Below are 24,592 nucleotides of genomic sequence, written 5' to 3' on the forward strand. Positions count from 1 at the left end.
CATGGCCAGCAGGGTGACGTGAGAGAGCTAGTGTGCTCCAACTAACTGCAGGAGGGCAGGAGCTGAGAGCTGAAGCCTTTGTTGGGATTTTCTCAGAAAAGCAAGGCTTCAACAGCAACAGGAACAACAACATTTTTTTTTTTTAAAAGATTTATTCATTTTATTACAGCCAGATATACACAGAGGAGGAGAGACAGAGAGGAAGATCTTCCGTCCGATGATTTACTCCCCAAGTGAGCCGCAACGGGCCGGTGCGCACCGATCCGATGCCTGGAACCAGGAACCTCTTCCAGGTCTCCCACGCGGGTGCAGTGTCCCAATGCATTGGGCCGTCCTCGACTGCTTTCCCAGGCCACAAGCAGGGATCTGGATGGGAGGTGGAGCATCCAGGATTAGAACCGGCGCCCATATGGGATCCCGGGGCTTTCAAGGTGAGGACTTTAGCCGCTAGGCCACGCCGCCAGGCCCGGAACAACAACATTTTAAAAGAACTTTTTCTGTTAATTTTTAAATGAAATATTTATTTTTATTTTTTATTGGAAAAGCAGATCTAACAGAGAGAAGGAGAGACAGAAAGACCTTCCCACCACTGGTTCACTCCCTAAGTGGCTGCAATGGCCAAAGCTGAACTGATCTGAAGCCAGGAGCCAGGAACCTCCTCCAGGTCTCCCACACAGCTGCAGGGTCCCAAGGCTTTGGGCCGTCCTCCACTGCTTTCCAAGCCACAAGCAGGGAGCTGGATGGGAAGTGGAGCAGCAGGGATACGAATTGGCACCCTTATGGGATCCTGGCGTGTCAAAGGCGAGGATTTAGCCACTAGGCTACCGCACCCGGCCCGCAGGAAGAATCTTGTGCACAACACGCTCTGAACTTGCTGTGTAGAACAGTAGTCACCCAAGCGCCCCTGGCTGCGGCACTCACTCAGTGGGCCGCCTCACTGGGGCCACTGTGGCATCCTGGAAGTGTAACTGAGGTACATGGGGACCTGGGCCTGATTGTCCTTACGGAGTAGCACCTGTAATGAAATGTTTTCGCTGTTATTAATTTTTTATCACTTTCAGTCCATAGAGCTTTGCACACAGCTTTGACACAGTGGATGCCGTTAATAAATAGAAACAACTTAAACATTCATTGTGCCTTTTGCATAATTTATGAGAACATTTAATAATTTATCCTTTGAATTATTATAAATATTTAAATCATTATATGGGTCTGTGTGTATTTATCTGATCAGTTAATCATTTTACATAATCTGATTTTCTAATAACCTTAGGACTTACAATTTTTGTCTCAGTGATTATATTTCTTTGCTTCTATATTGATCCTTGTGTGCTTAATTATCTTTATTATTAAATTATTAACTGAGACGTTTCTTACAAGATTATGGAAACCACAGGTTTCACACTTGGAATATTATTTATTAAGGTTAAATTCTTTTTTTAAGTTTCTATTTTTTTTAAGGTTTATTTAAGATTTATTTGGAAGGCAGAGCAGTAGAAAGAGAGAAAGATCTCCGTCCTCTGGTTCACTCCCTAAATATTGACAATTGGAACTGGGCCAGCTCCAGGTGAGGAGCTGGAAGCTCGGTGGAGTTCTCCCTGTGGGTGGCAGGATGCCAGGCCTTGAGCCATCAGCTGCTGCCTCCCAGGGTCCACATTGGTAAGAAGCTGGATTTGGATAAAGTTGAGTCTTGATCCAGACATTCTGATACAGGATGCAGCACCCCAAGTGGTAGCTTAGCTTGCCGTGCCACAGTGCCTGCCTTCATTTCCCAAGAGTTTACTCTCAACTTACAAGTTACACTAAAGTGAATATAAAATTTCTAATTCTTTTTTTTTTTGCATTATAGAATTATAGTCCATGAGGATTCAGATACTCCTTTTAATTTCAATTCCCAGATTATCAGAAAAACGATTTGTGTCTGTTTATATCTGCATTAGTTTTTGTGAACTGAATTGTATTCCCTCCCTGCAAATTCCTGCCTATCCTTAACCCCTGCACAGCTGCAGTTGGCGAAAGGGCCAAACCTACAGTAAAGGTTGCATGGAGTCCTAAGGCTGAGTGCGCAATCTGAAAGGACTTGTGTCTTTTTAAGAAAGGGGGAAGATTCCAACTCTTGCTCCCCTCCTGCTATGCACAGAAGAAAGACCGTGTGAAGACACAGCGAGTACGTGGCCACCTGCATGCCAGGAGGAGAGCACCCCCCAGCCACTCCATCCCAGGTGTCTGTAAGGCGACCCAAGCAAGTCCAGCAGCAAGTGCGATGCTTAGGAAGCCAACTCTAAGCAACCTGCTGCGCTCACATCACATCACGTAGAGGTAATTGAAAACAGTAATTGAGTGTCAAATTACAAGTAGTTCAGAAATGTTTCTAAAACTGGCTGAAATGTTAGACTTTCTTGGTAGTGGTGGGGGGGATGGGACACCAGCCAGTCATGAACAATAGGTTTTCCCACAGATACTTTTCCTGGATACCATTTTCCTTGAGCACAGACCATAAGGTTTGATAAATTATCTCAGCTATGATTTATTCCAAGTCTGCAAGATCAACACGCTTTTAAAGTCCTCACTTAAAATAAATTATTAAAATGTTTTCATGTGAAATAATTTCATTGAAAATTAATATTTGCTATATTGATTTATGGTTTCTCTGATAAATTGCTTTCTCATTTCAGTAGACAGGTTTTCCAACAAGTAGGGCCATGCATTTAAAATACATTGTATGCTTATATAGGTATTATTTTTTAATGGCTATTGAATATTTTATATTTGAAAATGCTTGAGTATACCCTGAATGTTTTTTTATTTTATTTTATTTTATTTTTGATGATGTTTACATAGTTCATCAAGGTTAGAAGGATTGAGGATAAGGGAAAAGTGGGTGAGACCATTGTTTCTAGATTGTTTTTTTCTTCCTCCTGTATCTGGGGGAAGGGGAAAATAAAGAGAGGAGACTCACCCTTTCTCCCAGCTGCCTCAGCACCCAAGGGTGGGGCATGGCCACCCGATATCATCCCAGGGTCCCCAATGCAGAGCATGTTCCAAAGGTTCTACTTAAGTGATTCTGATAGTTATGAAATGCTGTCTATCTTGTCAATCCAAGGATGAGGAAATCCTTTCAAGATCCATTGGCTGGCATACTCCACTTTAGAGTCCCCATTCGCCCAGATATTTGCTGTCAATGCTTGGCTGGGGTAGTTGTCTAATTTGTTCTGCCCTCCTTCCTCTGCTATGGTACTAGATGTCCTCTGCAGGCCCCAGTGAACTGTCATATCCTCCATGGGCATCTGGGCATGCTGTTCACTGTTCCATCTTAGCCAGTAAGGAGGCCCAGTTCTGACACACGCACTCCACAGTCAGGTCACAGAGCCTGCAATTCTCCCCAGGTTGGAGTTCTTCTGAGTCCACCTGTTCATTTGGGGATATCCCCACAGAAACCTATTCTGAGGCGATCCCAGACCTGACTCTTGTGTGTGTTTGCCAGTACGGGGTCTGGTTAAGTCCATCACTCATGTGTACTACCCTACACACACACTGGTAGTTGCAATTGTTGGGTCAGTTCAATGGATGCTGTGACCCAGCCCACCCTGCCCACCACACACTTGGCCCTCACATTCACCAGTAGGAACTACCGCTTGATTGGAACGACCCCCAATTACCTCCACCAGGCTGGTTCCCAACCGTGGTTCTTATGCTTGTCTGTATTTACAGCAAAACTGGTCCAGTCTGTCCCACATCCCATTCAGCTCTCGTATATATCAATGGGTGTTGAAGCCTGGCTCAACCCAACTGATCTCACTATCCAGCCCACATTCATACTGGTGTGTGCCTGTGTAGCCAGGTCCACCTTCAGTCTTAGTTCTCGTGCTCACCAGTGGGAGTTACAGCCCATCAGAGAGGTGCCCACAGTTTCCCTACTTAGGTCCACTACTTGCCCCGAATCTTGTACTTTCCAGGTGCTTCTGTGGTCTAGCCTGACAGGACTTGTCTCCAGTCCCAGCATTTACCATTTGATGTTGTGAAAAAGCCCAACCAGCCTACATTTACTCTGGCCTATGCATGTACCAATGGATACAGTTGGTTAGCCCCGTCTGGTTCTCCCACTAACCCAGCTCACATGCAGGCCAATAGGTGTTGTATCCCTGCCTGACCTGGTCTGCCCCTCATTCCAGTACTCATGTTCACCAGTGGGAGCAGGAGAGCTCCTGCAGCCCCTCTGCTGAGCTCGTATTCCCTCCCACATGTCTTACATGTGTTGGTGGGTGCTGCAGCCCAGTCTGGCATGACCTGCCTCACCTCAGCATTAGTTGGTGGGTGCTGTAGTCTGGTGCGGTCTTGTGTGCCCCTAGTTCCAGCTCATGCTGGTGGTGCTGCAGCCTAGCCCAGCTCAGCTACACCCTGAATGGTTTTAACATTTTTAAGGATACTTTCTTTTCTGTATTTCTTAATTTGATTAGCATTTTTGTTAGATTTCCTTCAAATGCATTATTACATAAAACTGATTTTTAAAAGAAGATGTATTTATTTTTTTTGAAAGGCAGTATTACAAAAAGAGAGGGAGAGTCAGAAAGATAAATATCTACTGTTCTCTCCCCAAATAGCTGCAACAGCCAAGACGGGGTGAGGCAAAGGTCCAGAGGTAGGAATTCCATCTCCCACATGGGTATGGGGGCTTGAGTATTTGGGCCATCATCCTCTGTCTTCTCAGGAGCATTAGCAGGGACTTGGATAAGAAGTGGAATAGCTGGGACCTGAACTGGCTTTCCAATACGGAATGGTGGCTTCGTAAGTGGAGGCTTAACTTGCTGTGCCACAGCACTAGTCTCTGAAACTCATTTCTGGAATGCTCCTCACTGATGCTTGTAACTTCTTTAATTGAACCATAAAGCCCCTCTAGAGTGTGTTTGGTATTTTGATGAATTTGCACTTTTGTAAAGGAAGAATGATGACTTTTTTTAAGCCTTCATAAAGTTGTAACTGAAAGGGACCCCACTAAACTAAGACAAATTTAGAAGAGAACAAACAGAAGCTGCTTGACATATTTATTTCATGTGTGTAGAGGAGATACCCAGAGAATGAATAAGCTCTCCAGGAGGGGACCTGTGTTCCAGTTTAAGGAGCATCTTCAGCAAAAATCTGTTTGTAGAGCATTGGCAAGACTCAGGAAAAGGACTTGCAGTGTGTCAGGGCGGCAACCTGGCAGAAGGCAAAGGGCAGACAAAGGCTGATTGGTGAAGCAGGTCCCTGTCAATTGCTCTGCTTCCATCTCTATGTCCAAGGCAGCTGCCAGGGCTCATGTCTGTTTTCCCCTGTAGGCTCTGGGACAGGATCCTTGGTGACTTAGGGACTGTGGTCCTGCCTCACGGCGGGCAGAGGGCAGATGGCTCCCCTTCCCCATCTGTGTCTTCCTGGCCTTCAGCTTGACAACCCTCTGTGTTTGGGGGAGGCACATTCTGGTTGTTCCCCAAGCCACTGGGCAGCGAACTTGGGGCATCCAGTGTTTGCATCAGTGGTACTGGTGAGATGCTCATGTTACGTTTCTTATAATCCAGTTACTTTGGTTTGAAGCGATAAAGAATATAGTGTTATTTTGTACTGATTCTGGCACAGTGCCACAGATGTTGGGGCCACGTGGTAGATGCTCTGGGCTGCAGGCTCGGAGGAGGGAGGTATGGGACAGGGTACGGAGTGGTGATGAACACACCCGTGGGGCTGGGTGTTTGGCCCAGCAGTGAAGCCACCAGGTGGGAAGCCCACATCCTACATTAGAGTACTCTGGCTCCTGACTCCTGCTTGCTGCTGATGTCAACTTTGGGAGGTGATGCCAACCTTGGGAGGTGATGGCTCAAGCAGTTGAGACCCTGCCCTTCATGCAGGAGACCTGTGTGGAGTTAGTGGCTTTGCCTCCCTTGCTGGCATGGCCAGTGTATGGGGAGCGGGGGTGCTAAAGCCGCTCCTGGGATTGGGAAGGGCCGTTACAAGATGGCGGCTGGCCCAGGGCCAGGAGGTGGAGTTGGTCTCCCCAGCAGGTAAACAGGAAGTCACAGGGATAGGCTAATGCGCTTGCTGTGATTATGTCATTGCTACTGGCCTATCACGTAGCGCCAAGTGGACCCACAGGGAGAAGTGATTGGTGGAGAACGATATAAAAGTAGCCGGTAAAAGCTAGGACGAAACGACAACGAGAAAGACAAAGACGGAGAGACTGCAACGGAGCGGCTGAAGGGCGACTGAGAAAGATGGGGAGGAGAACGAGGGCCGGAATGAGAAGAATAGGGCAGGGGAAGACAAACGGGGCAAGTGGCAAGAGGGCTGGAGAAGCGGGGAGGAAAGCTAAGACCAATGGGGAGAGGGGCAGTAGAGAGAAGGATTTAAACACAGCCACTTTTGGCAGTGAAGGGTCCGGTTGTGGTTCCGACTTTTCCCAGACCCTCAGAGTATGCCTCGTCATTTCAGTGTCACTGCTAGGCGGCACAGTGGGGCATCTGGCGAGGGATCCAGCTGATGGGAACTCTGTCTTGTTCTCTCTCTCTTATTTATAGAATTTATTTTTAATTAAAAATGCATTGTCTTTAAAAAAATGCGTCTACAGTTGTTGCTTTATCCTGAGTGTGTTTTATATATAAATTCTTTTTTAAAAGAATTCATTTGCTTATTTGAAAGGTGCAGTTAGAGTTGGGGCAGGGGAGGAGAAGAGAAGAGATGAGATAGAGTGAAAAATCTCCCTAAATGGCTGCAATGGCTGAAACTTGGGCCAGGCTGAAGCCTGGAGCCAGGAGCTTCTTCAAGTTTTCCGCATGAAGGGCCTAAGCGCTCGGGCCATCTTCTACTGCTTTTTTTCAGGCCAGTTTAACAAGAAGCTGGATTGGAAGTGGAGCAGCTGGGACTCTAACCTGTGTCCATATGGGATGGCAGCCTTGCAGGTGGTGGCTTAATGCATTATGCCACAATGCTAGCTCCAATTTATAAATTCTTAAATGTATTGCTATTGAAATATTGCATTTATAACATACATCAGAATTGCAACATGTAACTGCACAACACAGTATTATTATACCATCAAAGTAACAATGTGATTTCAGAGTAGTGGGGAACCTGATGTGCACAGTAGGGTGTGTTTGGTGCTAAACAAGCAGACCCTTGGCCCATTTATCAACACTCTTTGTGACATTCCATGACGGCTAGCCTGAATGAATGAGTTTAATTTATAATTTAATAATTAATTTTACTGTTGACTGCAGTAGCGATTGTATTATTTACTAATCAGAACCGAAATATTGACTAGTGTAAGAATCATTGCACTTGCACTTATAGGATGGGAAAATTACAAGGTTCCAAAATAGAAGCTTGTTAGAGACCCAGGCCCTTTCTGGCGTCCTGCTGACTGGCAATGTTCTGATCCAGGCCTGCAACTCATGGGAGAGGCAGGACCCCAGAAATGGGAATGGGCGGGCCATGGAGGCAGGAGCCAGCGCTTCCCAGCAAGTGGACAGCAGCAGTGAGGGGAACTAAGGGCAGTGCTGCCTGAGCCCCTGCAGTGAGGCAGTAGGGGAGCAGGGAGCTGCAGTGCAGGCTGAAACTCCTGCTGGTCACCCAACAAGTTCAATTTCAGTTATTATAAAGAAAAGAAAAAATAATGTTTGCAGCCTACCTCATGTGAATGTGCCCAGTAAGCCCAGACCAAAACCAGACGACCCCAGGTTAGACCTGTGGGGGCTTCCAGAACAAGGGGCATTGGTGACCTATGAGTCCCACGCAGTGTCCTGCACAGAATTGCCCAGACCAGGCGTGCAAACTTCACAACAGTCACTGTTGTGTGAATTGTATGCCAGAAGAGGATTTGTGATCACCAGCAACATACACAATTTGGGGCTCATCTGCAGCAGGTAGAGTGAATTGCTAGCTAGCAGTTGTTGAATCTAGGTGATGGGCAGACAGTTCCTCAAGGTCTCTATCCTGCTGTTTTTTACTTTTTTTTTTTTCCAAAGATTTATTTGAAAGAGAGAGAGATGGGGAGAGACAGAGTTTCCCATCTTCTGGTTCACCACCCTAATGGCTGCAATGGCTAGGGTTGGGCCAGGCCAAAGCCCAGAGCCAGGAACCTCTTCCAGGTCTCCCATGTGGGTGCAAGGGCCCAAGCACTTGGGCCATCTTTGGCTGCTGTCCTAGGCTATTAGCAGGGAGCTGGATGGGAAGTGGAGCAGCTGGGACTACAACCAGCGCCCACATGGGATGCTGGTGCTGCAGGCAGTGCTTTACTGCCTGTGCCACAGCACCAGCTCCTGTTCTGTAAAAAATCATACAAAAGCTCAGACCCGAGACCAAAATCCAAACCTACCTGAGAGATACAGAAGAAAGTTTTAGGGAAGCAGTTCAGCCAGCAACTGTATCCTTCTGGCTGGAACTCGAGGGCAAACTCTGCGAACTGTGTTCAAGCTGGAGGATAGGAAAATATTCTGGATCCTGACACAGCTTGGCTGGGAAGCAAGCAAGCAGCTGAAGGCTCAGAGTTCACTAACGGGGCAGCATGCCAGGCAGGAGGTGCTCTTGAATTCTGTGCCAATGAAGCACCTGCGGGTCCTCCTGGGAGTGGAATGGAGGTCGGGGAGGGTAGGAAAGGAGGCCCCCAGCCTCCCTAGTTAGGCTTCCCATGAATGCAAAGTCACTGTTTTATGCTTTGATGGTTTCTCTAATAGGTGTTTTGAGAGTGAGTGGCGACAAAAGCAGGAGGAGGGCAGAAATGGGACAGGCTTGGAGGAGCTTCCCCATGTGCCCAGACCCAGCTGGCTGAAGACAGGCCAACCTTGGTGTGAAAGCCTGGCAGCAGGTAAGAAGGCACCAGAGCCACAGGACCAGGCACACTCACGGGAGGTCTAAGTTGTCACTCTGTCCACAGCCCCTCCCTGATCATACTGCCTCCGAGGCATACTGTCTCTCTCATGTGCCCCCGTTAGCATAGCGTTGGCCCCTGGAAACAATACCATGATGCTGGAAGCCACAGTGATGTCAATGTCTTGCTCCTTCTGTATTCTTTGTTTTTCCATTCTCAATGTGTTGATTTCTCCATTTATGGTCATACAGCAATTGGTTGCTGTATCTCCAGGCATCGAGTCTGCAGGCTGGCACAAGAAACTGCACACTTTGTGGGTTCAAACTGTGTCACCTGGCCACTCCTGGATGCATGGTGGGTTGGAGAAAAAACAGACTTTGTAGCTTGTATGGTCGAGGAAACAAGGCAGGTTGGTCACTCACTCTGCCAATCCTTTTCTACATCTACCGGGTGACAGGCACTTCTGTTTAAATAATATTGCCTTCTGCAGGAGCCTCTACCCCACTCATTGGGCCAGAAACCTTGTGGATCCCTCACCTGTGCAGCACAGTGTGAATACTAAATAACATTTTTGAATTAACAAGCAGTAACTGAGTAAGTTCTTATTTTTCTAACTTTCTTCAATCCCCTTTACTGAGACCCTTATTCTACAAGGAATAAAACAAGGCAAAGCAGGGAGAGAAAAAGCAGGAAAAACACTGGTTACCAGTGCGGCAGGATGGTGGATTGATTTTGTTTTTGTTTTAAGTTTTGGTTTGATGTAGACATTCCTGCTAGTGGCAGTGCCAGGCTAGACAATGCAGGCCAGTCCTCTCACCGACCATGGCTTCAGGAGCTGATGCAGGCTGATCCCGCCTCTCCAAGAACTCATAGGCACCGGGGGCCACTGGGACTAACCCTCCATGCTCTTGGGGCCTCAGAGAGGTGAGCGTAGCACTTAGGGTCCCCCCCTTTTTTTCTTTCCTTCCAGACACTTGCTGATCGGGAGGAGTTAATCATGCTTTTAGGGCATTAAAAGGGGATGGGAGATCACCCTTCTTGGGACTTCATAGCCAGCTGCTTTGTCTTGGGATCGAGGAGCTGCTCTGCATGAACGGGTGCGTGGCAGACAGACCAGCCCTCTCACAGAACACACTCATGACCCATCCAGTGCATCTTGACCCTGCCTTTGGATTAAGGCATTTCTGGAGTGTGATAGTCCCTTAGACACTTGGTAGAAGCAGCACAAAATCCGCCAGAACATTTCATCCTCAGGCCTCAAATGTCTGCAAAGAACTGCTTCAAACAATTGTTTGCATACAATGAAAATTACTGCCACACATGGAGCTAGGACACCATAAGGAAGCAGCAGCAGGGACAAAAGACCAAATCAGCTTAAAGACTCAAAATATTCAAACTATCAATGTTTTTATTCTTGTATTGTTCTTGTGTCACAACAGTTTATGTAGTATAATTACAACAATCAAGAAATCATCTGTGTAAAAATACAAAGCAAAAAGCAGAGCTAGACAGAATTATCTCACTACATGTGTTGGTAGTGTTTAGTAAACGATGATTTCATTTCTGTGTTTCCCAAATTTTCTTTTTTTGTGTGTAAATAGTTTTTCCTCACTAAAGATTTAGTCACTTTATTAATGGATGGATTAATTAACTCAACAGGCATAGTGCAAGGAGAGGGCCAGGGAGAACACAGAGACAAAGAGAGATTGAGAGACAGAGACTTTCCATCTGCTGGTTCACTCCCCAAAGGGCCACAACAGCACTAGAATCAATATCTGCTGCTTTCCGGGGTCATTAGGGAGCTAGGTTGGAGGCAGAGGAGTGGGACTTGAACCAGGACTCTGATGTGAGACGTGGGCATCCTGAACAGCAGCTTAACCTACTGTGCCACAACCTTGTTCCACAGAGGTATTTACGTATGTGTGAGAGATGGGTTCTCTCCCCATCTGCTGGTTCATTACCCAGAAGTCTGCAATAGGCAGGCCTGGACCCAGCCAATGCCAGGAATATCAATCCAGGTCTACACAGTCAGTATAACCATATGAGACACCCCCTGCTGCCTCATGGGGTCTATATGAGCAGGAAGCTGGGATCAGGATTGGAGCTGGGATTGAACTCAGACACTAGGATACAGAACATGGGCATCCCAACTGGTGGCTTCATTGCTTTGCCAAACATCTACTCCACCCAATTTTCTTTAGTGGCTGTTTACTCTGGGAAAAGAAAAAGCAAGAGGCGTGATCCAGAGCGGGCTGCACTCACAGGTGTGTGGATCCTGCAGAGGTCGGGTCTGCTGTTCGGCAGGGCTTCCAACTTGGCTGAGGCCCTGCTGTTTCTCTCTTGAAATTCTTCATTTTCCCATGAGGAGTCTCACATTTCTGATTTGTACTGGTCTCTTGGTCAGTCGAAAGGCCGTGAAATGCTGACCTGTGATGCCTGTGGCCAGCTCCCCGGACTTGCTCCAGTTCTCCTCCCCCCCCCACTTTCCCTTAGACATGTTTACTTTTTTTTTTTTTTAAAGATTTATTCATTTTATTACAGCCAGATATACACAGAGGAGGAGAGACAGAGAGGAAGATCTTCCATCCGATGTTTCACTCCCCAAGTGAGCCGCAACGGGCCGATGCGCACCGATCTGAAGCCGGGAACCTGGAACCTCTTGCGGGTCTCCTATGCGGGTGCGGGGTCCCAATGCACTGGGCCGTCCTCAACTGCTTTCCTAGGCCACAAGCAGGGATCTGGATGGGAAGTGGAGCTGCCGGGATTAGAACCAGCGCCCATATGGGATCCTGGGGCTTTCAAGGCAAGGACTTTAGCCGCTAGGCCACGCCGCCGGGCCCGACATGTTTACTTTCTAAAGTGAACATGTAGCCTGAGGGCCAGGTAGGCAGGGGTGTGTGCGTGTGTAGCACACCCAGCCAGGGTTTGGAGGGGAGTATGATTTTAGCTCTGTCAATAGCAGGTGGTATGGCCAGCTCAGTAATTCACTCTTTCTGGCTCTGAAGCCATGGGTCGCATCTCTATGGTTGGCACACTAGAGTCACAGCACGCACACTTCCCTGTGCAAGGTATCAAGTACCCTGAGATCCCCTCCAAACCATGCTGTGGTTCTAGTTGGCTACCTAGATTTGCGGGCCATCCTCTTTGCTTCCTGAACAGATTGTCTTCAAATTCAAGGTTTTTTTTTTTTGTTGTTGTTGTTGCAAAGATTTATTCATTTGAAAGGTAAAGTGAGGGAGAAAGAGAGAGAGAGAGAGAGAGAGAGAGAGAGATCTTCTATCTGGTAGTTCACCCCCCAAATGGCTTCAATATCCGGAACTGGGTAGGTTAGAAGCTAACAGGTTCGTCCTTGTCTCCAGTGTGGGTACAGGTGCCCAAGCACTTGGACCGTCCTCTGCGGCTTTCCCAAGCACATTAGCAGGGAGCTGGATGGGAAACGGAGTACCCAGGATTTGAACTAGTGACCAACATGGAATGCTGGCATGACAGGTAAGCGGCTTCATTCGCTGTGCCACATGATTCAAAGTTCCACCTGCAATGACTGGAACCTGTCCCTCTGCTCTAAGAGAAGCAACCTGACAAACAATTATGCGAGCTTTCAAAGTACTGCTCAGCTGCCTCTTAACCCATGTGTACCAAGTGCCAGCTCCCTCCTAGGCTTTCTATGTTCCCATCTCGTTCTTTTAAATGACTGACTTTCATGCTTATTTCTCAGGCCTAGGTTAGCAGCTGGAAACTGAACTAGACCAACAACCAGCAATACGAACCCCACAAAAGTCCACCAATCCTGAGGGCAGAGGGCAAATCAGGGTGCAAGGGCAGGGCTGTAAACGCACCGTCCCCCTCCATCACGGGAATTATCCTCAGGAGACCCCAGCACCTGCCAGGCCATCACCCGCTTCTGTGGGTGCCAGGGCTGGAACCCGCTGCGCCAGCGGCAGGCGCGCTAGGGCGTGAGCCACGCGTCGTACCCTTCCGCAGCTTCCCGCCTCCTCCGGACGCACGTGGGTAAAGAGTCCCGGCTCCGCCCCGGCACGCCGCACCTGCGCTCGGCAGCCGCCCGCAAGTTTCCTGGGAGAGCGCGACGGGCGCCACGGCTGAGGGGACCGAGCGCCCCGCGGCGCTTCGCCACCCGCCTCGGCCAGGCTGGCCCCGCAGTCTCCGCCCGCCGGGGAGGGCATGCTTAGCTGCTTAGCGGAGGGGGAGCTGAGGGTGGGGCGCCGGGAGGGGATCCCGGGCGCGCCGCTACAGTCTCGCGGCGGCGGTAGCGGCAGCAGCAGGTGGAGCGACGTCCGCTTGGCCTGAGACCCGCCGCTCTAGCCACTCGGGCGGCAGGCGACCCTCCGGGCCGGAGTCTGTGTCAGCACCGATTCTATCCCTCAGTTCCCTGGCACTTGGGTTACCGAGGCCGGCGGGCCCGCGGCGGCGGTTGGAACCGGGACCCGTCGCTCCTCTGAGCGCACAGCTGCGTGGCAAGCCGCGTCGGGCGCGCAGGACCTACGGCACTGGCACTCTCTGCTACCTGAAGAGCGGTCCTCCCGTGAGGAAGCCGCCCCTGCCTCTGGGACTCGGGAGGCTCTCGGAGCCCGCCGGACACCTCGCCCGACGCCCTCGGTTTGTGGCCGGGGCGGGGGCGCGCTCGCCTCTCGGCTTCAGCTTGGACGCGCGCAGACAGCGCGGGGCTCTGTCCTGGGGACTCCGGAGGGCCGGGACCTTCTTCCCTGATCCTCGCATCCTTCGCCGCGCTACTCTCTAGCGGGCTGTCTTCGGCCCACCCGTCTGAAGGTGTGCCCTGTTGATTTGGTTTCTTCTTCGGTCTGGGGACAGTTCATGCCAGCGTCCGTCGCCGAACCTTTCTCTGTCTTGGCGGGCGGGCCAGGTCCGCGCTCCTATTCGCTGCTGCCCCGAGCGTGTCTCCCCGGCCCGCGGGGTCTCCGAGTTGCTGACCTGGAGGGGCGCACGCAGACCCGGCTGCTTGTTGGCCCCGGTGTGAGGGAGCGCGGCCCTGGAGGAGAGGTGGGCGTCCCGGGCGCTTCTTGGTGTGCTGTGGGATCGGGGTCTGCCAGCCATGGCCTTCACTTTCGCTGCTTTTTGCTACATGCTGTCGCTGGTGCTGTGCGCGGCGCTCATCTTCTTCGCCATCTGGCACGTGAGTAACCCACCGCGATGTCCAACTCTTTCCTTTAGCCCCTTGTACATCCCTCTCCGCTACCTTCCCGAGGTATCTCACTCTCCTCCTCGCGCGCGTGGGCGCGCCCTGAGTTGCTGGCCACGCACACCTGCTTGGCGCAGATCCTCGCGGCTCCCTGATTCCGGGCCAGGGGAGACTGCTGGCCGCATCTCCAGTTCCACGACCGCCGGGCGCGCCCTCACCTTCCGGCTGGAGGTGGAGTAGCGGCTGGTACCCAGCACAGGACACCATCTCCAGGGCCTGCCCAGCGTCCCGGGCCTCCCCGGACATCTCCCTCCCTGAGTCCCCCGCCCACTTATCTGCTGCGGGCGGGAGGCCAAGAAGCGCCGCGGTCGGCCCGGCAATTAGTCAAGTAACTATAACAACTCAACGTGGAAAATGTCAGCGTTTGTGGTGGGCTGCGTTTAGACATCATTGGAGGCACAGCGGAAACGCGACGGGATCTCCTTCTGAGAGGAAGGAGGGAGAGGCGGGTGCAGGGAGGGGAGGAGGGGGGAAGTAGGGTCCTGGGGTTGCAGTGGAGGGACAGGAATCCGAAGAACGTGGAAGTCCCCCAGACCCTCGGAGTGACCCTTCTGCCCCGTTGGGGTCGCAGCCACACAGCTCCTGAGGATTCCATGCAGGGGGGCAGTCAAGGAGTCCTTGCAGGTTCCCAGCAGCCCCCAAGCTGCACAAACTGCCTGCTACCCTCCCTGGGGCCACACTGGCCAAGTTATGGGCAGTGGAGGGGCCTGGTTCTTTAGATGTGGCTAGGATGAGAGAACAGCTGCAAAGAGGAAGAGAAGGAGGAAGAAGAGGAGGAGGAGGGGCCATTGCAGCAGCAGCACTGAGGCCTTGGTACTGCTGGCCTGGAATCAGCAGTGTCCAGCAAGGCCACTGCACTCTCAGGACAGCTTTCTCCTGGTTCTTCCAGGTTTGTCAGGAAGAATGGCCAAGGTCAGGGGCTTTAGCAGGAGCATCACTTGTTGGCTTCCCTTTATTTGCAGCCTTGCTGGAGACCCTACAAATCCAGGGTCAGAGAAGGACTGAGATACTTCTGGAGGGCGGTTCTGGGCAGCCTCTGACAGCACCCTTGCACTTCTAGGGAGCTGGCCCTCCGAGAAGATTGCAGGGTGGCAGTGTGCCTGTGCTTTTTGCATGAGTTGAAGTGGGAGAGAGAGAGAGAGAATGAATGAATGAATGAATGAATATACTAGAACCCAGAGCCCAGTTCTAGGTCATGTCAGGGAGGAGGGAGGCTCCTGACCCTGGGACCTCAGGAAGGGGAGAGACTGCGCTTGTGAGCTGAAGCTTCATTCCATGTCTGAGAAAGTGCAGACCTGTGAAGGGTGAGTGGGAAGAAATCAGATACAGAAGCAAGGTGTGTGTGTGGGGGGGCGGAGGGGTAGTTAACAAAACCCAGTCCTACTGGCTGGCTGCTGGTGATGGGATTTTGTATCCTCTCCTCCTCTGTCCCCAAATGCTGGGTCTACCCGATGAGCTTTGGCAGTGTTAGCAGATGTTAAGGGAAAAGGAAGCTACTGAATTGAGAATGGAAAGGCGGGTATGGACAAGGTCATGCCCAGCCAGTGCAGTAGGCCCGTGCTGGCCCAGGCTTAGAGGAACTTGGGCTGCTTTGAAAGGCTTATGGCTCCTTGGGTCAAAAATGGGTCAACATTTGCTGTCTTTCTGTGTCTGTGGGCCACAGGGGTGGCAGGTACAAGAGGCTTCCCTCCATCCGGGTCTGTAGGGGAGTTCTCTGAGCCAAGCCCTAGGAATGGTAGGTAAACTGCAAGCATGAATGCCTCTCACTCAGGGGATGATAATAAATAATTCAAGAACAGGTTAATTAAGTGGGTGGTTTGCACAGCGGGGGTTGAGGAAGAGAGATTTGAATGACAATCAGGTAATCTCCTGTGTTGGGTGACAGGTGCAGGCTGCCAAGGAGAGGTAGCTGGATGCAGTTAATTCCCTGTTTCTGTCCAGGTTAGAGTGGACTTGCAAGATTCCTGCCTCTGATGATGAAGGCAGTGTGTACCCCTTGAATTTCACTCTGAAACACAATGCCCAAGTCTCAGGCAGGTTTTTCTTTTCTTTCTTTCTTTTTTTTTTTTCTTTTTAAGATTTGTCTATTTATATTGGAAAGGCAAATATACAGAGAGGAGGAGAGACAGAGAACAAGATCTTCTGTCCGCTGATTCACTCCCCAAGTGGCCGCAATGGCCAGAGCTGAGCTGATCTGAAGCCAGGAGCCAGGAGCTTCTTCTGGGTCTCCCAAGTGGGTACAGGGTCCCAAGGCTTTGGGCCATCCTCATCTGCTTTACCAAGCCACAGGCAGGGAGCTGGATGGGAAGCAGGGGGCTGCTGAGACACAAACTGGCACCCATATGGGATCCTGGTGCCTGCAAGGCAAGGACTTTAGTGACTAGGTTACTACTCTGGGCCCCAGGTAGTTCTTTCCCAGTCTTTTCCTTCCACCTCTCTGGAGCTCTGTAAATTTCTCATGTATTTATTGATCTCTTAGGTTTTTCTTGATTGATGGCTTACCACATGCTGACCCTGCAAAAATGAGGTGGGCTCTTACCATTGGTTGGAACCCCTGCTCCAAGGCAGTGTGGAGGCTGCGAGAGAGGAAGATGACTTTCCTTACTTCTACCATGCCTAGTCCAGCTGAGGAGGGGTGTACCAAGAGCCCCTGTGTTCTGTGTTTACAGTGCACAGTCTGTATTCTAGGTGCTTTGTAGAGGACCTGCTGCGGGTGCTCCAGCTGTTAGCCCCATTCTTACCAGATGCCTGGGGGCAGGGACAGATGTGGTCAGCCGGAAGCACATTCCTTTTAAGCCTTTTTTTTTTTTTAATAAGTTGCATTTCTTTTGTCAGGACAGTATTTCAGTTTATCCACTTACTATACATCAATTATCATCTTTGAGTAAGCCTGTCACTTTTGGAAGAAGGCTATTTTTTTCTTCCATGGTTTTGTACACCTTGAGGCATCAGGCCTCTTATTTACCAGACAGTCCAGCCATCCTCACCTTATACAGACGAGAAAACTCTGGATCTGAGAGGCTGTGAAACCTGCCTGAGGTTGGAGCTGGGATTGGAGCTGGGTCTGTGTGACTTTTTATGCCCAAACCCTCTTTCTCCTGACTGCCATCACTGCCTTTGGGTTTTGCAATAGCCGTTCAGCCTTCCCTTCCCAAAGTATCTTTGTGCAAATGAAATATTTCTGGTTGGGCTTTTTGATTGGAGTTATAATAAAAAGTGAAATGTTTTATTTTCATCAATTGGGTTTTTTTTTGCTTATGAACCAATACAGCTTTATGGCCAGAAAGATTTGGAAAAGACAGTGATTCAGAATGAAAGAAAATCAGCACTCACATTCTGTCCAGAAAGGATGGGACATCCTTCATGTTTTTAAAAATTGCCTGAGGATGTCTAGGAGGAGGAAAATGCTCTGCGGGGCCTCGTCTGTTTGCAGCCAGGGGCAGATGACCTGTGTTCACCCATGGAAGCTGCTTGGCCCTGGCACTGTGGGGCTGGCCTGCAGGCTGGCTTGTTTTGACCAGTGCAGCTGTATCTGCTCTTGGGGGGGGGAGATCAGATTTAGTACTAGTTATTTCAGTCTGTTAGCTTTTAAGGTTCTGATATCTGGAGTCACTGCGAGTTCTTACAATGAAGTAAAACTGTGCAATATCCCGTGGAAGGAGCTGGTGTTCGCCTCTTCTGGAAGTTCCTTTGCTTTCATGGCTTTTTCAGGGATCCTCACAGAGGAAATCCAAGGGCATGTTTGTTGAAAGGTAGTTTTGCTGGGCGGACAGAGTCTGCTGTTGAGCCATTCAGCTAGCTCCTGCTGGTCTCAGACTTGGTTCCTCAAATTGTGTTCCTGGAAACAGGAGCCACAACAACACAAATGGACTTGTGTGCTGGGGTCGGGGCTGACCCTAACCTGTTTTGTCAAGATTCTCCCTTGACCTGCTCATCTGAGGGTGCTGAGCTCTTGACCAGCTCTTTGCCTCTGTTTGGTGCAAGGCACTCCCTTTGCCTCTCTGGTGTCTGCCTTGCTGGTGTGTGATGTCTGCCGCTCCAGCCTGCCCAGCTCCCTCTCAGACCCACAGCCCTCCGCTGCCTCACAGCTGTACTGGAAGGAGATGTGGTCACTGTGGTTGCTCTAGAACAGGCACCTGTGTCTTGCAGGTGCTCACTGAGCAGGTGTGGACTGTGTTCATGGGCCCTTTTGACTGGCTACGTTTCTGGCCAATGCACTGGCTCCTTCAGGATTTGGCCTCTGCCTGCCTCTCAGAGGCTACTCCCTAGGCACTTTGCCTTTTTCCTTGTACCCTGGCATGTGGCTACCTTGGAAATGGATTGCCACAAGCAGTGGCCATTGCTATGGGCCTCGTGGCCCTTCTTGGTGATGCTGGAGTCGACCTGCAGAGGGGCAGCCAGGGGAGACAGGGTGGTTGCATCTGGGGGCGTCATGCTGCGTGAGCTCTAGCCTCCAGGCCCTGGCTTATATGGAGACACCGCCTGACCACTTCCCACAGCTGAGCCAATAAAGACAGCTTCCGTTATTGCTGTATTCCTAGCCCCGTGGTGTTGAGTGAGAGGAGAGAGGGGTGCAAAATTTAGAGGCTGCCTGAGACACATTGGGACTGCAGGGCAGTGGGGTGGGGTGGCACAGAAACATTAAAGAGACTTTTCTTGAACTTGGAACTGTGGAATGAACATTTAGGGCCAAGAGCGGCTGTGAGGCCCGTGCCAGATTCTGGAGCCCTTCTGGACTGAGTTTCTTGCTGAATGTGGCAGTCTGCTGTCTCCATTGAGCTCTACTCCAGGCCCATTGCTGCTGGTCTCTTGTCTTCCACGTGGTTCTGGGCCTTCCCCTCTGGAAATCTGCAAACAGATGCCTCTGTTGCCTCATCTTCCTCTCCTTGTGCTGTCCAGGTGGTGTCCTTGTCACCCTTTCTGGTCACTGTCATTGGCCTCCTGTGGGATGCTCTTCTGGGGATCCTTGGAGAACTTGGCACCTGGTCATTGTCCACCTGCTGTCAACCTGGCTGTAGGTGCTATTGGTTGTCTGACTTGTGCTCCAGTGGCTCCTTCCTCCCAGCTGCATCCTGGACCTGCCCCTGCTGCCTCTTGCTCTCCGCCCTGCCCCCTTTCTCCCTGCCCTGGGCTGCCCATGATGCTAGTCCTCAATTTTTTTTTCCAGCTTTTATGTATTTTTTTTCATTTCATTTAAAAATGAGAGAGAGAGAAAGGTATCTTCCATCAGTTGGTTCACTGTGCAAGTACCTGCAATTGGGAAGACTGGGCCAGGCTGAAGCCAGCAGCCCAGAGCTCAGCTTCTAAGTCTCCCACGTGAGTCGCAGGGACACCTGAGTCCTCAGCTGCTGCCCTCCCTGATGCTCCAGCAGGAAGCTGGGTTAGAAGCAGAGGAGCCAAGCCCCCTGATAGGGGATGCCTATGCCCCTGCTGCACCAATTGCCCTCTCTGCTGGCCTTGTTGACTGTGACTTTCTCTTGCAGCGTGTGCTCGCTTCAGGGTTTCATGCCTTTCCTGTGGCTTTACCTGCTACACTGCAGTGCGGATCTCCTCCTAGCGCTCCTGATTCGACTCCTGTGAATTCTGTTTTCTGGACTCAAAAGTAGCAGGGTCTCTCTTTGTGTCCTCCTTGGGGACATTGCCCCATCACTTCCTCCACTTGCCTGGGTCTTCAGCCCCTGCACTCACCTGGAGGAGCCTCTGGATAGAAATAAGCGCCTTGTTCTCCCAATGCTGCGGAGATGCCCCTCCCTTGGCTCTCTGGTCTTAACCTCAGACACATAGAAAACCCCTGTAGCCACCTCCTGGGACTGCCAGTGTTACTTGGTTGAACAAGACATTCATGTCGCTTGGTCTGTGCCTTGTGCTCCCATGCTTGGCACAGCACCAGCAGCCTCCTGGACCACCTCTGGGTACCCGTTAGTGTTTGTCTTGTCCTCTGTGTGCCTTACCTTCTTCCTGCTCTTCTCTCTGGGGTTCTCTTTAGGCTTGGCTCCTGGAACCCTGCCCTGGGTTGCTCACCGCTCCTTCCATGATTCTTCCTCCTCCACACCCCCTCAGTGGGTTCTTCCTCTGCATTCATTTACCTGTCCCCATCTGACAGGGACTCGTGCATGGATAAGGCTTTTAGCCTCATGCCCTGACAGGTGACTTCATGCCCAACTTTGCCACATGCTCCTGTTTATGGCCTTGACAGTTCTTTGTCCAGTGTCTGTGTGGGCATGCTGTCCATCCTCTCTACTGTCCACCTGGCTGACTGGCTGGCTGGCTGCCTGGGCCCTCTGGAAGCCCCGCCCATTGCCTGCAACCCCCATCTAAGTCCCACGGCTGCTGTGCCATGTGGTGGTGTTTTAGACTTTGTGTCTAAACTGTCAGCTCCTGGAGTAGCTGCCACTTTCCTTGGTGCCCAATGCAGGGCTGGCACTGTAATCTCAGGTCAGTGGCCACAGAACACATCAAGTCAGGATCTGGGTCATTCTTTGGGGAGCCAGACCCCTCCTCTTCCCTAGGGAGGTGTCACAGGAGACATTGCAATGCTTGTCAGCTGTGTAGCTTCATGGCTTCTGGGGGCTGGTGGAGGGCCAGGCACGCAGGCTCGCCAGCTCCAACCCAGAGTCGCCGGGCAGGGCAGGGCAGGGCAGGGCGGGGAAAGGCAAGATGGGACAGAAACTGTGCTGGGCAGAGGGGCTGAACAACTGGCAGCAAAGAACAAGAGCTATGTCAGGATCTATCTGTGTCTGCAGCCTGAGAACTTGAGGGCATGTCTGAGAGCACAGGGTATGTCGGGACTAGCACGGGTGGGGGGCAGTGGGGATAAGTCTCTGGCCTTTCCAGCATCACAAGGCTTGAGTCTGCTGCGAGTCCATGGCCCCACTGCCTTCTCCCAGCACCAGTGTTTGATTTCACATGAGGGTGACATAACCCTCTTTCCCATCTGCTGGCAGCCAGGTGCAGATGGTCCCTCCATGGCTTAAGTGAGGCAGGAATGTGCAGTGTTAACAGGCGTCCTGTGATAGGTCTCACCAGCTAAGTTCCAGCCTGAGGGGCTTACCAAGCAGGTTGCTTGTGATGAGTTACCCCTCACAGATGAAGGGCCACAGGGAAAGAGACCAGAGGCCCGGGTTTAGTCCTGCTGTGCCCACTGATCATGCTTACGAGCCGCAGACTCAGCTCTGCAGTGTACAGCTGATGACTGACCGGGCTCGTTCTACCCAGAGAGTCTGTGTCTTACCATGGTTGTCTGTCTCCTCTGCACTTACTTATTTTTAAATTTTTATTAAATTTTTCAAGATTTAGTTATTTTCATTGGAAAGTCAGATCTACAGAGAGAAGAGACAGAGGAAGATCTTTCTGCTGTTTCACTCCCCAGCAGGCACAGTGGCCAGAGCTAAGCTGATCCAAAGCCAGGAGCCAGGAGCCTTTTCTGGGTCTCCCACGTGGGTGCAGGGTCCCAAAGCTTTAGGCTTTCCTCGACTGCCTTCCCAGGCTACAAGCAGGGAGCTGGATGGGAAGCGGGGCCACTGAGATTAGAACTGGCGCCCATAAGGGATCCTGGTGCGTGCAAGGCAAGTACTGTAGCCCTAGGCTACTGTGCCAGGCCCTGCACTTATTTACTTTTTAAAAAACTATTTATTTGAAAGGTATAGCTGGAGACATGTAGAGAAATTATCCATCCACTGGTTCACTCCCCAAGTGACTACAATGGCTAGGGCTGGGCCTGACTGAAGCCAGGAGCCAAGTGGCTTCTCTTCGGTCTCTCACAAGGGCCTAATGATTTGGGCTTCCTCTGCTGCTTTCCTAAACACATTAGCAGGGAGCTGGATCAGAAGTGGAGCATCTGGGACTCGAACTTGTGATCATATGGGATGCTATCATGCCAGGCACTCACTACCCACTACACTGTAATGCTCGCCCTTTTCTATACTTTTTACTAAAAGATTCATTTTATTTTTATTGGAAGGGCAGATTTACAGAGAGAAAGGGGAAAAGACCTTTCATCTGCTAGTTCACTCCCAAAATAGCCACAACAGCCAGAGTGGAGCTGATTGAGAGCCAGGAACCAGGAACCAAGAACTTCTGAGTCTCCCACGTGGATGCAGGGTCCCAAGGACTTGGACCATCTTCTCCTGCTTTTCCAGGCAGCTGGATGGGAAGTGGAGCACTTGGGACACAAACTGGTACCCATATGGGATGGTGGTACTTAACAGTGGAGGATTAGCCTACTGAGCCATGGCGCGTTCTGCCCAACTCTGCACTTTTTAAAAAGTGGTCTGCTGGGACTGGCATTGTGGTGCAGTAGGTTAAGTTGTGACCTGCAATGCTAGCATCCCATGTGGGTGTCAGTTCAAGTCTCAGTTGTTGCATTTCCAATCCAGCTCCCAGCTAATATACCTGGCAAAGTAGCAGCAGATGGCCTAAGTGCTCAAGATTCTGCCACCCATGCAGGAGAACTGGATGGCTGGATGAAGCTCCTTGATTTGGCTTGGCCTATCCCTGTCTGTTGTAGCCATTTGGAGAATGGACTAGTAGATGGAAAATATTTTCTCTTTGTCTTTCAAATAGAATAAGTTTTTAAAAAGTTATTTATTTATTCTAAAACGGAGTGACAGAGACCTTTCATGCACTGGTTCACTCCCTAAATGCTGGCAGCAGCTGGGACTGAGCCAGGTAGAGGGCAGGACCCATGTGCTGCATCCAGGTCTCCCACTGGGTGGCAGGCACCCACATACTTAGGCCATCTTCATGGCAGTTAACCCGGAACTGGCTTAGGTCCACAGTAGCTGGGTCTTGATCCTGTGTTCTGATGTGGAATGCTGGCATTGCAGGTGGCAGCTTAACTCACTACGCTGTGACACCCTTCTCCCTCCTTATGTGCACTCCTGTATGGCACCTGAAATCTGGTGAACTCCATACAGACCACAAAAATCTCCAAGTGCACAGCTAAATCCTGAGTTGGCCTCTGAATAGCGATCCAGAACTTAATGATGAGACAGGCAAATGTTTTTAATTTGGTTTAGAAAGAGAGGCAAACATGAAACAGTCTTACATGTGCTAAAATAAAGCTGAAATATGAAATGCGCAAGATGGTACCTAAATAGAGACGAGGTTGTTCAGCTCTAATGGGACCACTGGTCTTTGTGTGCCACTGGTGTTGGGAGACCTTACACAAGGCTTGGGGTTGATTCTAAGGTTAGAATCTCGTGGGATAAAAGGACTGTGAGTTGATGTTCCAGCCCCTCAGTGGCTTATCACTGCTTGATCACCTGATGGCATCTGCCTCCCTCCCTATGAACTGTCTGCTGCTGTCTTGTCCTGGCCCTTGTAGGAAAGACTCCTTCTGGCTTGCATCTAAGCCCGTGGCACTCCTTAGCTGCTGCCTGTCCCACCCTGTCTGGGATATGACTCTGCGATGGCCTGTTGCCCTTCACACACCACCCTGAGTTCAGACTGGCACATGTATTGTGTGTGGGGCATTCAGGGAGGCAGAAGCTGAAGGGGGTGGGATTCTTGAGGTCCTCTTTATGCATGCACAGAGCAGGACAATTGCTGAGTATGGGACTCGTGGCTGGTGGTTATTGTTCGGAGCATGGAATGAGTGAGCCCCTTCAGGCTAGAAAGTCAGGAAGCTTGCAGGCCTGGTCCTTTTGAAGAATAGGGGAGATCATAGCCTCTGGGACAGTGGTGGCCGGCTATGGGAACAGTGCTTGGCAATTTGTCCCGCTGGATGTGCACGTCCAGGCTGGCCTCTGGGGCCTGAGAGCTTCTCCTGTCTTCCACTCTGTGACTATGTACTGAGGAGGCTGTGCAGGACAGTACCTGTCTCAGGAGATCATCAGAGGCCTGTATACCTAGGAAGTGCCCATTGGAGGGAATGGCTTCTTTCTGCAAACGCTTGCTGCTGGTACTGGGGGATCTGGGAACACACCTTTCCAACACCACCCGACTCTTGGCACCAAGGTCTTACAAGAGTGGTGAAATGACCCTGGCTGACAACTTGTTAAGGCCTCTGCTGCGTGTGGGAGCAGAGACAGGAGGGGCCGTGTGTTCACCTCACACAGACCCAAGTGCCTGCTCAGTGTGTGCCAATGTGAACTGGGTGTCTGTCAGCTAACCTGGCATTTCTTTCATCTCGTACTATCCTGCTGCCACCCAATACTCCCCTATGTTCTCTAACTGCCGAGGAGACAGAGCGCTCCCACCTAGCTCTCCAGTTTTCACTGTTGGTGCTATCATTTTTTATTTTTACCTCTTTCTCTCTCTATGTGTGTGTGTATGTGTATATATAAATATATAAAAGATATATTTATTTGAGAGAGGGAGAGACAGAGACCTTCCATGTACCAGTTCACTTCCCAGATGGTCCCAATGGTCAGGTCAGAGCTGGGAGTCAGGAGCTTCATCTGGGTCACCCATGTTGGTGGCCAACCACTTGGACCATGCTGTGCTGCTTTCCCAGGCCATTAGCAGGGAGCTGGATCAGAAGTGGAGCAGCTGGAACATAAGCCTGCCAGCATTGCAAGCTTTATTAGCCATACCACTACACTGTT

General features: G+C 50.7%; 1 protein-coding gene across 1 annotated transcript in view; it reads left to right on the forward strand.

The window, feature by feature from the left end:
* Window positions 1-12,789: 12,789 nt before the first annotated feature.
* CNIH3 (cornichon family AMPA receptor auxiliary protein 3) overlaps window positions 12,790-24,592 on the forward strand; it is a 90,368-nt gene continuing 78,565 nt past the window's right edge. Inside the window, exon 1 of the mRNA XM_058669227.1 lies at window positions 12,790-13,979. Coding sequence (XP_058525210.1) covers window positions 13,899-13,979 — 81 coding nt within the window. The 5' untranslated portion in view covers window positions 12,790-13,898. The remainder of the gene's footprint in view (window positions 13,980-24,592) is intronic.

The sequence above is a fragment of the Ochotona princeps genome, chromosome 10, assembly GCF_030435755.1.
Source record: "Ochotona princeps isolate mOchPri1 chromosome 10, mOchPri1.hap1, whole genome shotgun sequence".
In the NCBI taxonomy this organism is placed as follows: Eukaryota; Metazoa; Chordata; class Mammalia; order Lagomorpha; family Ochotonidae; genus Ochotona; species Ochotona princeps.